The sequence below is a fragment of the Scyliorhinus canicula genome, chromosome 13, assembly GCF_902713615.1.
Source record: "Scyliorhinus canicula chromosome 13, sScyCan1.1, whole genome shotgun sequence".
In the NCBI taxonomy this organism is placed as follows: Eukaryota; Metazoa; Chordata; class Chondrichthyes; order Carcharhiniformes; family Scyliorhinidae; genus Scyliorhinus; species Scyliorhinus canicula.
The window spans coordinates 22,436,826-22,451,310 of record NC_052158.1 but is presented as its reverse complement, the minus strand read 5'-3'; the positions used below and the strand labels follow the sequence as shown (position 1 = coordinate 22,451,310).

Here is a 14,485-nt window from a genome sequence, read left to right as displayed (position 1 = left end):
TACTTGGAAGACGAGAGGCTAAATGATTGGCCGGAATGATTGAAAGTTTTAATGCACAGAATTAATTATTTTTCATCGCACGATGGCGACTTGGAGTACTACTAAATCATGAATATGATATTAATCGATTTAAAGAGGACGTGGACCAGCAGAATGGACGGACAAGCTGTAAATTAAATGTAATTCAGATACCTGGGAGGAAAGCCGTTTTGACAAAATAAGAACCGGTTTATGAGACTTACTTCAACCTGGCTAAAGGGAATTACAAGCGCCAGCGGCACGTTTTGTTGAATGTGCATCGATATTTGCTGGTTGCAAGATATATTGAGGGAATGTATATGTGAGACAAGGAAATGAAATGAAATGAAAATCGCTTATTGTCACGCGTAGGCTTCAAATAAAGTTACTGTGAAAAGCCGCTAGTCACCACATTCCGGCGCCCATATGTGACATTGAGTGTCATAAAAACTGAATTGTGTACAGCAAAAACATATTCTACTGAACGTCCAAATATCTATATTTATTCACAAATACATTGATGGAACAAGGCCTGGTCAACAGACTTGAACAAGTATCACCATGAAAGTAAATCAGATGGTGCAAAATAGAATTCCAGGATGGTTCCACTGATAGTTTAAAGTAACACGGTTAGTTTGGCGATGTCAATGGTTATTCAATTTACAGCAAATGGCATTGAGGAAATATCTGATAGATGTACGCAGAATGTCTATAGCTTCAGAAGAGGAACTAACACCCTGATTAACTGATAACACAGGTCAAGGGAAAGTAGCGTTAGATTTATTGATAAATGAGGGGATAGATGACAAAAAGCGTCTTTTCGTTGTACAATGAATAATGATGGTTGGTAAATCCCGGTCAAGGACAGTGGTAGACAGGATTTAAAGGAATATTTTGGATCGTCATATGAAACAAAATACGCCTGTAGGGCTACGAGCATTAAATAGGTAGGCTTACCTGACTGGGTTGATCAAGGCAGAGCCTGAATTGTTTCGATGGGCAATATGGCTTCCTGTTTACCAGTAGTCTAAGACGGTATACACCATTTTTTGCTAACCTGCAAACAAATTGAGTAACTAATTTTCTGATCAGCAGGCTTCATGATTTTCACAATGCATTATCCAGGGCTTCATTTGCAAGTTTATACAGACGGTTTCTCACTAGCAACACTCTATTATTAACTGTAGTCTCTGAAATGCGGCAACTTAAAATTTGAGCAATTTAAACCAGAAACAATTATAAGCGAACATCCAAATATAAATGAACATCTTTCACGCGACAGGTTGGAATATGTTATTGAATTGATTAGCAAGATAATGTCTTTGTACTTTTCCACACCTTGATCCTTTACATCTGTCTTCAGCTTGTCGATTTCTGCAAAAAGTAAATTGAACAGTTCAAGTTTGACTAAATTAAATAATATTGTCCATCACAAGACTACATTTTTCAAAGTTGGAGCAAATGCAAGAACGATAAATATATTTCGATCCTACAAATCAAAAGCAAAATGTGAGACTTGCCATAAATATTGTTACAAGTTGAACAGCCAGAAAAAACACGGGAAGAGCAGACATTCCAGACGACTGTTCCCTACTAGTTCTGTGAGCTCCCATGAAGGAGATATATACTACTCTGACAAACAAAAGTGCTTAATGTGAGCAGGATCAAACTTAACAACACATTCTATGCTAGTGAAATTGGGAATACGATTCCGTTATACTCTTGAGTAGATGTCCGAGCAACTGCCGATTGAAAAGCGTTCAACAGTAACATTCTCATCATTGGGTGATAATCGTTAACCATCAAGGTAAAGCTTTGGTACAGCTAACATATCGCAAGGAAATGGTTTCAAACCCAGTATTATTCAATCGAAACTAATAGATCCTTTCAAGCTCAACTGCCATAACAATCAATTATTCTCGATTCTAAGCGCATTTTGATTTGACGATATGTATTTTATATCGGTGTAACACATTGTATTTCGAAGTTGTCGGATCAGAATATATCCATTTGTGTAAGTATGTAATAGTGATATATGCATTGTCTAGTTAAGAAACCTGCATGAATTGACACGGTATAGCAGTTTTGAATTTGCGTTTGGAGTACAATGAATCAGCACACTTCAATTGGATGGCTTTAAACATAACCGAGTGATATGCCGAATGCTACAAATATGGTGTAGAATTAAATTTCCTTGTGTATAGGAAAAAGAAGAATAGAAAATGGTGGATTCAAATGCACGTGTTATCCTTACTTCAAACTCTATTAACAATCAATGGATTTTCTACTGCTGCTTATAAGAACATAAGAGCATAAGAACATAAGAACTAGGAGCAGGAGTCGGCCATCTGGCCCCTCGAGCCTGCTCCGCCATTCAATTAGATCATGGCTGATCTTTTGTGGACTCAGCTCTGATTGGTAAGATAATATCATTGGGAAAATATAACAATTGTTTATGCCTTTAATGCTGTTAGATTAATTTATTATTCAGTTTAATGTCGTGTAATTATTAAGAGCCTACGAAAGAACAGTCGTTAACGTCCAAGTCGTTCATTATTATTAGTGATGTTATTTTGCAGTTACTAAAGTGTTGGGATTCGATGTTTCCACCGATAGCGTACCCGGCCATGGGTTTCCCGGCAGCCACGATGGCTTCATTGGGAAATCCCTTTGACAAGTAGAGGGAGCAAAGCATCCCGACGTCAACGAATGACGAGCCTTCGAGAAACACGCGACTGAAGAACCGGAGAATCCAGCCGCACCATACCAATAGCATAACACTAATTCTGCAATGGAGAAACGCGGATTTGTATGGTCTGCGGATGAGGTCAAAACAACGAAATCAAACTTTTCAATACTTTTGAAAGTCCAATCAGACGACGTCCTTCCACATGTCGGGTTTGGAGCAGTAAAGAATCGTAGACTGCATGATGTACAGTTCAGCTGCACGTGAACGATCATCTACATTTGATATCCTATTTCACGCCCTCACATCGTCTTACCAATCGTCTTACCAATCGAACCAGACTGCACTATTAGGAATATATGTCTAATTATACCCTTTCCTGCTTTTACCCGATAGTCTTACAAATGTTGTTCATTGAGGTATATGGAATTTCAATTATAAATCCTAATATTTAATTTCCTGCCTTTAGGCAATGCGTCCGCAATGCATTCCTATACAGACAAAGTTGCGTTACAGGCAACCACGACATCTAAATTGTTGTTTCCTTAAGATTCATCCATTGCGAATCTTTATCTAGTGACTACATTCTCTGCAACTGAAATCCATGTTTCAAAGCTATTCATGCATTTAAAGACATCCATGCAATCCCTTCGTCACCTTCACTGCATTAAATACAACAGTGATAACTTGTATTTCTCTCTACGTGTATGAAATCCTTCTGAAGATATTTAAAACTTTAATAATTTGGTCTATCACAACTCGAGTATTGTTGTAACAAATTAACATTTTGTTGACATATTTCGCCTTGTACTCCACTGCACAATTCAGACTAATGGCAAGCTGTGAAGTAAACAACAATTTATACTGCAGAAATAGAGACTGCTGATTTGTCATCCAACAATTGGGAGCGGCGTTGCCATGTAAAATCAGTTAACTGTGCACCATATATGGCAGCGCCCCGCCTATTCAGGGTCAGCTTCTTAACAGAACGAAACGCCTTCCAGCGCATTATACATTATACCTTCCTTTATACTTAATTATATGTATTCTTCTCCATACACATGGCTTTCACTTCAAGTATAATGTGCACCGCAAAGGACCAACACGATACAGGAACTGAAGTCGAGGTTTTTTTTAAATTTACGCAAACGTATCTTCCTTCTCTGTTGATTAATTCACTTGTGTAAGATAGTTTATTCGAGGTATTTTCAAATATATCCAGAACCAAGACTCAAAAATCCATACCATACGAGACAGGATGTAATAACGTGTCATATAACAATAGAATAACATAACATAGCACACCCTACGTATATACAACCCCGTCTACATGCCCTATTAACTTGTTATGTGATATAACACTCAAGACCTCGTCATCCAAAGAAAGAAACATAAGACTCTCCCCTCCTGGAGCTGACGTTTCTATACGTTACGAAGAAATCTATAAACAGCTTCGACCTCAGGGAGAAACAGTCGTTCATCCCACTAATGGCAATATTCATATTTTGTAAGTGAAGGAATTGTGCTCGACCCTTCACCCATATCCCAACCATTTGAGGTTCCAAGTTGCGACAATTCATCAAGATCCTCCTCCGAGCTAGAAAGATGGCGAAGACAATTGTGTTGTCTTCTTTCCCCACCAGAGCACTTGGACCAACAGTACTCCAAAATTGCTACCCATGGGCATTCCCAAAGTTTTTACAGAATCTCGGTGACACCCCATCCAGAACCGTATCATGTAGGTATGATTCGCTGGAGTCATTGCACAGTGCACGCATTTGTTTAAATCCCTTTGTAGAACCAATTCATGATCGCTATGGTCATGTGCGCTCTGTGCATCACCTTGAATTGGATTAAAGTTAGTCTTGCTCATGGCAAAGAAGCATTCGTCGTGCGCAGTGCCTCCTTCTATATCCCTTACCAACCCCAGTTCCCCCTCCCACTTTAACCTAATTTCCTCCATCGGTGCTTCCTCCGTTTTACTCATTTGAAATGAAAAAATGAAATGAAAATCGCTCATTGTCACGAGTAGGCTTCAATTAAGTTACTGTGAAAAGCCCCTAGTTGCCACAATCCGGCGCCTATCTGGGGAGGCTGGTACAGAAATCGTGCTGCTGGCCTGCTTGGTCTGCTTTAAAAGCCAGCGATTTCGCCCAGTGAGCTAAACCAGCCCCTTCCGCATAGATATTAACGCTCCTGCCTTTCCCAATATCCTCCTCTGGCAGGAAACTATTTTATAGTTCTGAGGACGACAATTGGGAACACACCTACCTCGTTTCTCAGGAAGGCCCTTATCTGAACGTATATGGGCCATTTCCATTTGGCTACTGGTAAACCCCACCCAGCTCCGTCAAGTCCACTAGCATCTTTCCCACAAACGGGCCCTCAAAGGACCCAATCTCCAACCGGTCCCACTCCTGAAACCTAGCATCTAGCCTCGCCGGGTCAAATCTCTGGTTGCCACCGATAGGTGCCCCCATGGACATGCACTCAATATAAAGCGCCACCGACATGTTCCACAACCTCAAGGCAGAGATTACCACAGGAGACGAGGAATATCTCTTTGGCGAGAATGGAAGCTGTGCCCCAATTAATGCTCGCAAAGTGGTTCCTTTACACGAGGCCACATCCAGTCGGCTCTCCATCGACCCATGGTCCTCCATCCAGCAGGGGACCAAGGCCAAGTTTGTTGCCCAATAATAGTTTTGTAAATTTGCGAGTGCCAGGCCTCATCACTATTTATCTCTCTGTTGGGAAGCACACTTGGTTCGAGGAATCTTCCCCTCCAACCAAAGCCCAAGGCCACCTAATAATCCTCCTAACGAACGCTTGGGCAAAAATTTCGAAGTCTCCGACATTCGAACCAGAAATTCAAAGGAACCACATTTTTACAGTCTAAACTCTCCCTGTCAACGACAGAGGCAACAGCTCACATATCTCGAGGTCCTCCCTCATCCCCTCCACGATACCCATCAAATTCAACTTCTATCCGGCTCAGTCTCGTACTACAGGTATCCACAGATATATGAAACTGATCATCACCAAGCGGAACGACCGCTTACTCATACTCCTTTCATGCCCTCTGGTATTAATCGGAAACGCTTAACGTTTGTCATTTTGAACTTGCATCAGAACAAATATCCAAACTTTTTTTGAATCCCAGTTATCATGACAATGCACACCACAGGGTTTGATATGTAGAGGAGGAAGTCGGCTCCATATAGAGTGACCGTTGGTATTCTCCCCGTACTGATATAACATTAACTTTAGTTAAAGTCAGGGATCTTTCCAAGAACACACATCATGAATCCCGCATCATCCCAATCTATGCCATTAAGTTTCCCAGCATTAGCGGGAACCTTCCAACATCACTTACCAACACAAATCTGCCTCGCGGGTCAGTCATCAGCGTCCCTTCTGTGAAAACCAAATTATGGCTAATCAAGTACAACCATCCTCCGCTTCTTCTGCGATGGCCTCCCTTCCATCACAAGGTCAGAAAAGGGGATGACTGCACAATGTTGAGCACCATTCAGTACCCCTCAGATAATAAAGCAGTCCATGTGCAAATACAACAGGACCTGAATAATATCCAGGATTGGCTGACCAGTGGCATGTTACATTAGCGCGCCACGCAAGTGCCAGGCAACGACCTCCACTGACAGAAGAGGATCTAACTAGCGCCCCTTGACATTCAGTGCCATTACCATCACCAAATCCCCTACAATCAACATCGTGGATGTTACCATTGATCAGAAACTAAACTGGATTGCCACATTAATACTGTGGCTACCAGGGCAGGTCATAGGTTAGGAATCCTACGGTGAGTAACTCAAGTCCTGGCTCCCCGGAAGCCAGTCCACCATCGACAAAGCACAAATTGGGAGTGTAATGTCATACTCTCCACTTGCGTGGATGAGTGCAGCTCCGACAACATTCAGGAATCTCGACACCATCCAGGCAAAAAGCAACCAGCTTGATAATAATAATCATTATTATCAAAAGCAGGCTTACATTAGCACTGCAATGACAACACTGTGAAAAGTTCCTATTTGCCACATTCCGGCGCCTGTTCGGATACACACAGGGAGAATTCAGAATGTTCACATTACTAAACAGCACGTCATTCGGGACTTGTGGAAGGGAACCAGAGCAACCGGAGGAAACCCATGTAGACACGGGGAGATGGTGCAAACTTCGCACAGTCAGTCAGGCAAGCCGGGAATCGAACCTAGTACCCTGGTGATGTGAAGCCATACCGATAACTACTATGCTACCATGCTGCCTACGGTTGCTTCCCCTTCCACAAACAGCAAACCCTCTAGCGCCGACGAACAGTGCCAGTCATGTGCAACATCGACAAGATGCACTGAAGTAAATCACCAAGATTTCTTTGACAACAACTTCCAAACTCACAACCAATTCCACATAGAAGCAGCAGATACCTAGGAACCCCACCGCCTGCAAGGCCCTCGTCCAAGGCACTCCCACCCCTGACTTGAAAATATATCGGCGCTCCTTCACTGACGCTGGGCAACGCCCTGGACCTCCCTAACCATACAATAGGTGTACCTACACCACAAGGACTGCAGCGGTTCAAGAAGTCAACTCATCAACACATTCTGAAGGGCAACTAGTGATGAGCAATGAATGCTGGCCTAACCAGCTGCTCCCACATCCCATAAGTGACTAAACAAAACACAGCCACATCTCGCTCCATCATGTGTAGCTCCAAGAGAAACGCCGAACCCACGCAGCCCTTCATTTGTTTCGTCTGCTCCACCCCTTTCACTTTCATGTATTAATATTAGGTCCGCCGTTAGACTCTTCAAATGTGCGAACAAGCACTTAACAGGTTTACTTATTCCCCGAACATTGCAGGCTACTAATCGGGTATGAGGGCAATCAACACCTCCCCCTTGAATCATCCGTACTTCTGTCGTAGCGAACTTCCCCATCATAACTTTTCAAACAATGGCGCCTCCATAAGTTCTCCACAGCCATCGACTTCTGCACATCTTCTCCCAAACAGCGCTCTCCACGTCATCCCGCCGATGTCCTGCCACCCCAATGCGCTCCCTATCGAAGCCCCAATCTAAGCGAAAGAAAGAAACAAAAAAACACTGTCCCTCCCACTTCATTTCCATTTTGTCCACACATCGCTTCCATTTACTAGCGTTTTCCGCTGGTATTGTGGCCCACACAGGAGGTCTTCACCTCTCCCTGTCCGACCTCAACACCCCCACACTGGACACACCTTAACCACTTTCTCGCCACCTACCCCCACCACCTGTTACGAAGCCAAACCCAGAACAAATAAATTCAACATTAAAAAACATAGGGAAGAGTATAATAGAGCAATGGGTAACGAAAAGTCCGAGGAAACATCAGCCAACGTGGCAACAACACATTCAACCTCAGTCAAATATATTTACAAGTTCCCGATTCCGTGGTCACGGAAAAACCTGCCCAATTCTTCTGCCGTGCTCTTTGAAAACTGGAAGTTTCAATACGTGATCCACAGTCAATCAGAATACAATACGCCGAATATCACAACTTCCTTTTGAAGGAACGCCTTGACTCTATTTAAAGTGACACTGCACCGACGGGCACCATGCCCCAATCTGGATAGACAGGGACCATGCGCCCCTCCCGGGTGCTCTTCTTTGTCTGCCCGGCCCAGCGCAAGAGTTTCTCCTTGTCCAGGGATCTAGGCAGGTTGACTACCATCGCCTTTGGCATCTCACTTGCCTTCCTTTTCTTTTAGTGATGTTATTGGTATTACTGAGATTTGGGTGAGGGATTGGCAAGACTGGCACCTAAATATCCCAGGGTATAAATGCTTCAGGAGGGATAGAGAGGGAGGTTAAAGTGGCGGGGGAGTTGCATTACTGGTCAGAGATGATATCTCAGCTGTGATTAAGGAGGGCACGATGGAGGATTCGAGCACTGAGGCAAAATGGATAGAGCTGAGAAATCGGAAGGGTGCAGTAACATTATTGGGACTTTACTATAGGACTCCCAAAAGCGAGAGTGATGTAGAGTACAAATATGTAGACAGATAATAGAACAATGTAGGAGCAATATGGTGGTTATGATGGAAGATTTTTCCTTCCCCAACATTGAATGAGACTCATGTAGTTTTGGAGGCGTCGATGGAGCAGAATTTGTACGGAGCATCCAGGAGAGTTTTTTAGATCAGTGTGTAAATAGTCCAAATCGGGAAGGGGCCATACTGGACCTGGTATTGGGGAATCATCCCGGCCAGGTGGTTGACGTTTCAGTCGGCGATTACTTTGGGAATAGCGATCACAGTTCCATAAGTTTTAGCATACTCATGGACAAAACGAGAGTGATCCTAAATGAAGCGTGCTAAATTGGGGAAATGCCAACTATTTTAAAAATCGGCAGGAGCTCGGGAATGTGGATCGGAAGCAGGTGTTTAAGGGTAAATCCACATTTGAAATGTGGTTGTCTTTTAAGGAAAGGTTGATTAGAGTGCAGGACAGACATGTTCCTGTAAAAATGAGAGATAGAAATAGCACGATTAGGGAGCCATGGTTGACGGGTGGAATTGTGAGACTAGCTAAGATGAAAAAGGACGCATACATAAAATCGAGGCGACTCTAAACTGATGAAGTTTAGGGGGAATATCGGGAAAGTAGGACAAATCTCAAACGTGCAATAAAAAGGGCTAAAAGGGGTCAAGAAATATCTTTGCCTAACAGGGGTAAGGATAATCCCAAAGCCTTTTATTCGTATACAAGGAGCAAGAGCGTAACTAGAGAAAGAATTGATCCACTCAAAGACAAAAGAGGGAATTTATGCGTGGAGTCAGAGGACATGCGTGAGCTTCTTAATGAGTACTTTGCATCGGTATTCACCAAGGTGAGGGGCATGATGGATGTCGGCATAAGGAAGGGGGAGGTTTTGGGTATTCTAAAAGGCATTAAGGTGGACAAGTCCCTAGGACCGGACGGGATCTATCACAGGTTACTGAAGGAAGCGAGGGACGAATTAGCTGGGGCCTTAACAGATATCACTGCAGCATCCTTGAGCACGGGTGAGGTCCCGGATGACTAGAGAATTGCTAATGTTGTCCCTTTGTATAAGAAGGGTAGCAGGGAATACCCAGGGAATTATAGACCTGTGCGCTTGACGTCAGTGGTAGGCAAACTGTTGGAGAAGATACTGAGGGAAAGGATCTATTTCCATTTGGAAGAAAATAGACCTATCAGTGATAGGCAGCATGGCTTTGTGCAGGGAAGGTCATGTCTTACAAACCTAATAGAATTCTTTGAGGAAGTGACAAAGTTAATTGATGAGGGAAGGGCTGTAGATGTCATATACATGGACTTCAGTAAAGCATTTGATAAAGTTTCCCATGGCAGGTTGATTGGAAAACGTGAAGTCGTATGGGGTTCAGAGTGCACTAACTAGATGGATAAAGAACTGGCAGGGCAACAGGAGACAGAGAGTAGTGGTGGAAGGGAGTGTTTCAAAATGGAGAAAGGTGACTATTGGTGTTCCACGTGGATCCGTGCTCGGACCACTGTTGTTTGTGATATACATAAAGATCTGGACGAAGGAATAAGTTTGCAGATGATACTAGGATTGGTGGAGTTGCAGATAGCGAGGCGGACTGTCAGAGAATACAGAAAAATATAAATAGAGTGGAGAGTTGGGCAGAGAAATGGCAGATGGAGTTCAATCCAGGCAAATGCGAGGTGATGCATTTTGGAAGATCTAACTCCAGAGCAGACTATATGGTCAATGGAAGAGTCCTGGGGAAAATTGATGTTCAGAGAGAATTGGGAGTTCAGGTCCATTGTACCCTGAAGGTGGTAACGCAGGTCGACAGAGTGGTCAAGAAGGCATACAGCATGCTTGCCTTCATTTGGCGGGGTATTGAGTACAAGAGTCGGCAGGTCATGTTACAGTTGTATCGGACTTTGGTTAGGCCACATTTGGAATGCCGCATGCAGTTCTAGTCGCCACATTACCAGAAGGATGTGGATGCTTTAGAGAGGGTGCAGAGGAGTTTCACCAGGATGTTGCCTGGTATGGAGGGTGCTAGCTATGAAGAAAGGTTGAGTAGATTAGGATTGTTTTCATTGGAAAGACGGAGGTTGAGGGGAGACCTGATTGAGGTGTTCAAAATTATGAGAGGTATGGACCGGGTGGATAGCAAGAAGCTTTTTCCAAGAGTGGGGGTATCAATTACAAGGAGTCCCGATTTCAAGTTGACGGGGGAAAAGTTTAAGGGAGATGTGCGCGGAAAGTTTTTTACGCAGAGGATGGTGGGTGCCTGGAATACTTTACCAGCGGAGGTGGTAGAGGCTGGCACGATAGCATAATTTAAGATCGATCTGGCCAGATATATGAACGGGTGGGGAACAGAGAGGTAGACCTTGGAAAATAAGCAACAGGTTTAGATAAATGATCTGGATCGGTGCAGGCTGGGAGGGCCGAAGGGCATGTTCCTGTGCTGTAATTTTCTTTGCTCTTTGTCTTTGTTCTCAGCACTCTGCACGTTCAGTCGATCTCGAGCGAGCTGTAAAGAATCTCTCTCCCATCACATTTTCCAGCCTGCATGCAACATAATTCGTGGCCTTCGAGCCGTCAATCCCCTCCTACGTCGTTGGCGTCGCTCGTGGTTCTCGACCCCATCTACCTTGTCACGCATCTCTGAACTCGTTCAGCTACTAAGGTGATTTCCGCCTCCAACGCCGCAAACCAGCCCTTGTTGTCGGCCACAGGCTCCTCCATTTTTTCGTCGTGACGCTCCCTGAGATTCTGGCCTTTGCTCCACCGTTTTCGCAGCCTCGCGAATAGGATATATTACCCAGGCAAAGTCCTCCGAGGTTACAACCCTCCAATTTATAAAATGGTGTGTTAAAACGTCGACGAGTTTCTCAGTCGACCAGTATCTCAGCGTTTGTATTTGGTAGAGGTATGGGCCTGTATGACACACACTCCACCGGGTTCTTATACATTTTTAACAGAAACGAGATGGAGGCCTGTCCAATCATTTTTACCAAAGCCTCTAACCATTGCGTCCACGAATATTTAGACTAACAATAGCGCCAGCATATCCTCCATTTTCTTGTAGAACTCCAACCTCAGCCGACCCCCAACTACCTCCCTTGGCAGAGCTTGTCGACGGAGCTGATCTGCCAACAGTCAAACGGCCTTTTCATTCTCAGCTGACGAAGTTGGACAGCAGATCAAATTTTTCCCCGTGGACAGCAGATCAAATCTCACTTGCAATCCTTACTCTTCACCAGGACTACAGGGTCCGGATCACCCACGTACCACCCGTCAACTTCCAAAATCCCACCTATTAATCATTGGCATTCTTCCCTCTCCTCCTTATCCACCTTAGCCTTCAACGAATTCATCTCCCCCATCACCATTTCTTCAATGCTTCCCAAACCACCCCAGTGCAGGTAAACCCCACATACTCCTCAATCATCTTCCCTATTCTATTCTGGTCCGCTAACAACCCCCCATCCAGCCTCCAACCGGCTTCTCAGCCAATCACCACCAGGATCATCTCCATCCAATGCGGAGCGTGATCAGAAATCAGAATTGCCGAATACTCAGCCGTCTTAATTCCATTTAACAACGCCTTACTCACAAAAAAACACTCAGCATCGAAAGCACCTAATACACCGGCGAGAAAAACTACGATGTCCGATCCCTCGGGTGCGGAAACCTCCACGAGTCCATTGCCCGCTTCCAATCTCCCTAATTAACCCCGCCAACGCGTAGTGCCCCCTCCCTAATGACGGGGTCAGAGAACATAGCTGCGACCGGTCAATCCTTCCTTGCAAGAGGTTTCGAGTATAGAAGCAGAGATGTGTTGCTGCAATTTTAAAGGGCATTGGTGAGGCCGCACTTGGCGTATTCTGTGCAGTTTTGGTCTCCTTCTCCGAGGAAGCATGTTCTTGCTCTCAAGGGAGTGCAGCGAAGAATTGCCAGATTGATTCCAGGGAGGGTGGTACTGTCATAAGAGGAGAGATTGACGATGCTGGGATTATTCTCTCTGGAGTTCATAATAATGAGGGCGGGGGGGTCTCATAGAGACTTATAAAATTCTAACAGGACCAATGATGGGTGTGTCCAGAACCAGGGGTCACAGCCTGAGGATTCAGGGTAAATTATTTCGGACAGAGATAAGGAAACATTTCTTCACGCAAACAGTGGTGGGCCTGTGGAATTCATTGCCACAGGAAGTCGCTAATGCTAAAACTTTGAATATATCAAGGGGCGGCTCGATACAGCACTTGGGGAGAACGGGGTAAAGGCTATGAGGAGAAAGCAGAATTAGGCTATTCAGTTGTATGATCAGCTATGATCGTGATGAATGGCGAAGCAGGCTTGAAGGGCCAAAAGGCCTCCTGCTACTCCTATCTTCTATGTATGTATGTATCCATGGTTCAGGCACAGTAATCCAATCCACCCCCAAATTCAGCTCATCAGTATCGAGATTCGGAATTGCAGACAGCGTTTTCTTCTCGAGCGTCTGGTGATCCTGGTTAGTGACAAATACGCCACTAATCTCCCCTCCAGTGAACTATTGCTCTCAAGCTCTTTATCTGCCTCTACCTTTCCCCTCTTGCCCACCAAAATCGCCCGCTCGTGGGCCCTACATTCAATCTCCAACTGAAATACCCGGTTCATCCATACCTTTCTAAGCGTCATCTGGTCTTTTACCCTCAGGTGGGTCTCTGCAGCATCTCCGCAGCAGCTTTCAAACTCTTCACCAGTCACCCAAACCTCGCAAGTTCCACATCAACATTTATCGGCGGGCTCTCATCCCTTCCCCACTATCCGCCTTGACCACTAAACAGGTTTCCATCTGGCAGAATGAACCATTCTTTAGTCACCATCAACCCTCAGCACCTTCAACATGCAAACCCCTCACCCAGTATCAATAGCCGCGTTCCATCGTACACACCTCCTAATCCATCGAAACCTGCACAACTAGTCTCCAACGACGGCGTCCCCTGACCTCACCACACTCACGTTCACTAGCCGACCTTTGTTTGCTCGCAGGATGGCCCCGCCAGAGCCCCATTGTCCTCGCGAACACACACTCAACAATCCTACCTTCCGTGTCCAAGATCCTCCAACCACCCCCCCCCCCCCCCCCCCCAACTCCATACCTAGCAAAAGCAAACTTCAACCCCTCAGCCAGACTGTCATAGTGGGATAATACATCAACAGTATAAAAAAACAAAAATAAAAATAAAAAACTAACAAAGAAAAAACACATTGAAAATAGTGAAAAAACATCGTCCAAATCCCAAACTCATCTCAATCGCAATCTTTCCGTCTTTAGGAACTCCTCCGCCTTCTCTGCTGTCTCAATGTAGACGCCCTTCGACTTCTGAGTGATTGGAAGCTTCGCTTGATAGACAACTGCAAAGTTCAGACCGCTGCTGTGCAATCCGCCTTTGCCCGACCAAAGGCTGCCCGCCTTCTCGACTGCTCCACCGTAATGTCTTCGTATATTTCTAAAGCAATGCCTTTCCACTCCTCCTCGCGCTTCTCCGCCCAGCTCAAAATCCTATCATTCACCCTGCCGCTTTTGAATCAGACTATGACCATCCTCGGCGGTTCACTCGTTCCAGGGGTCGGCTGTAACAACCGATGAGCCGTATTCAAATCATTGAAGGAGGGCACTTCCTCATCCCCACTAAACTAGGGGACATTTCCACAAAGTACTCCGTGGACCATCGCCCTCCACCCCCTCGTTTAAGCCCATGATCCTCA

The 14,485-nt window shown here is 44.8% G+C and overlaps 1 protein-coding gene across 1 annotated transcript in view; it reads right to left on the bottom strand.

The window, feature by feature from the left end:
- LOC119976524 (golgin subfamily A member 4-like) overlaps nt 1-14,485 on the bottom strand; it is a 1,176,663-nt gene that overhangs the window by 941,577 nt on the left and 220,601 nt on the right. The window contains exon 36 of the mRNA XM_038817077.1: nt 1,357-1,392. Coding sequence (XP_038673005.1) covers nt 1,357-1,392 — 36 coding nt within the window. The remainder of the gene's footprint in view (nt 1-1,356; nt 1,393-14,485) is intronic.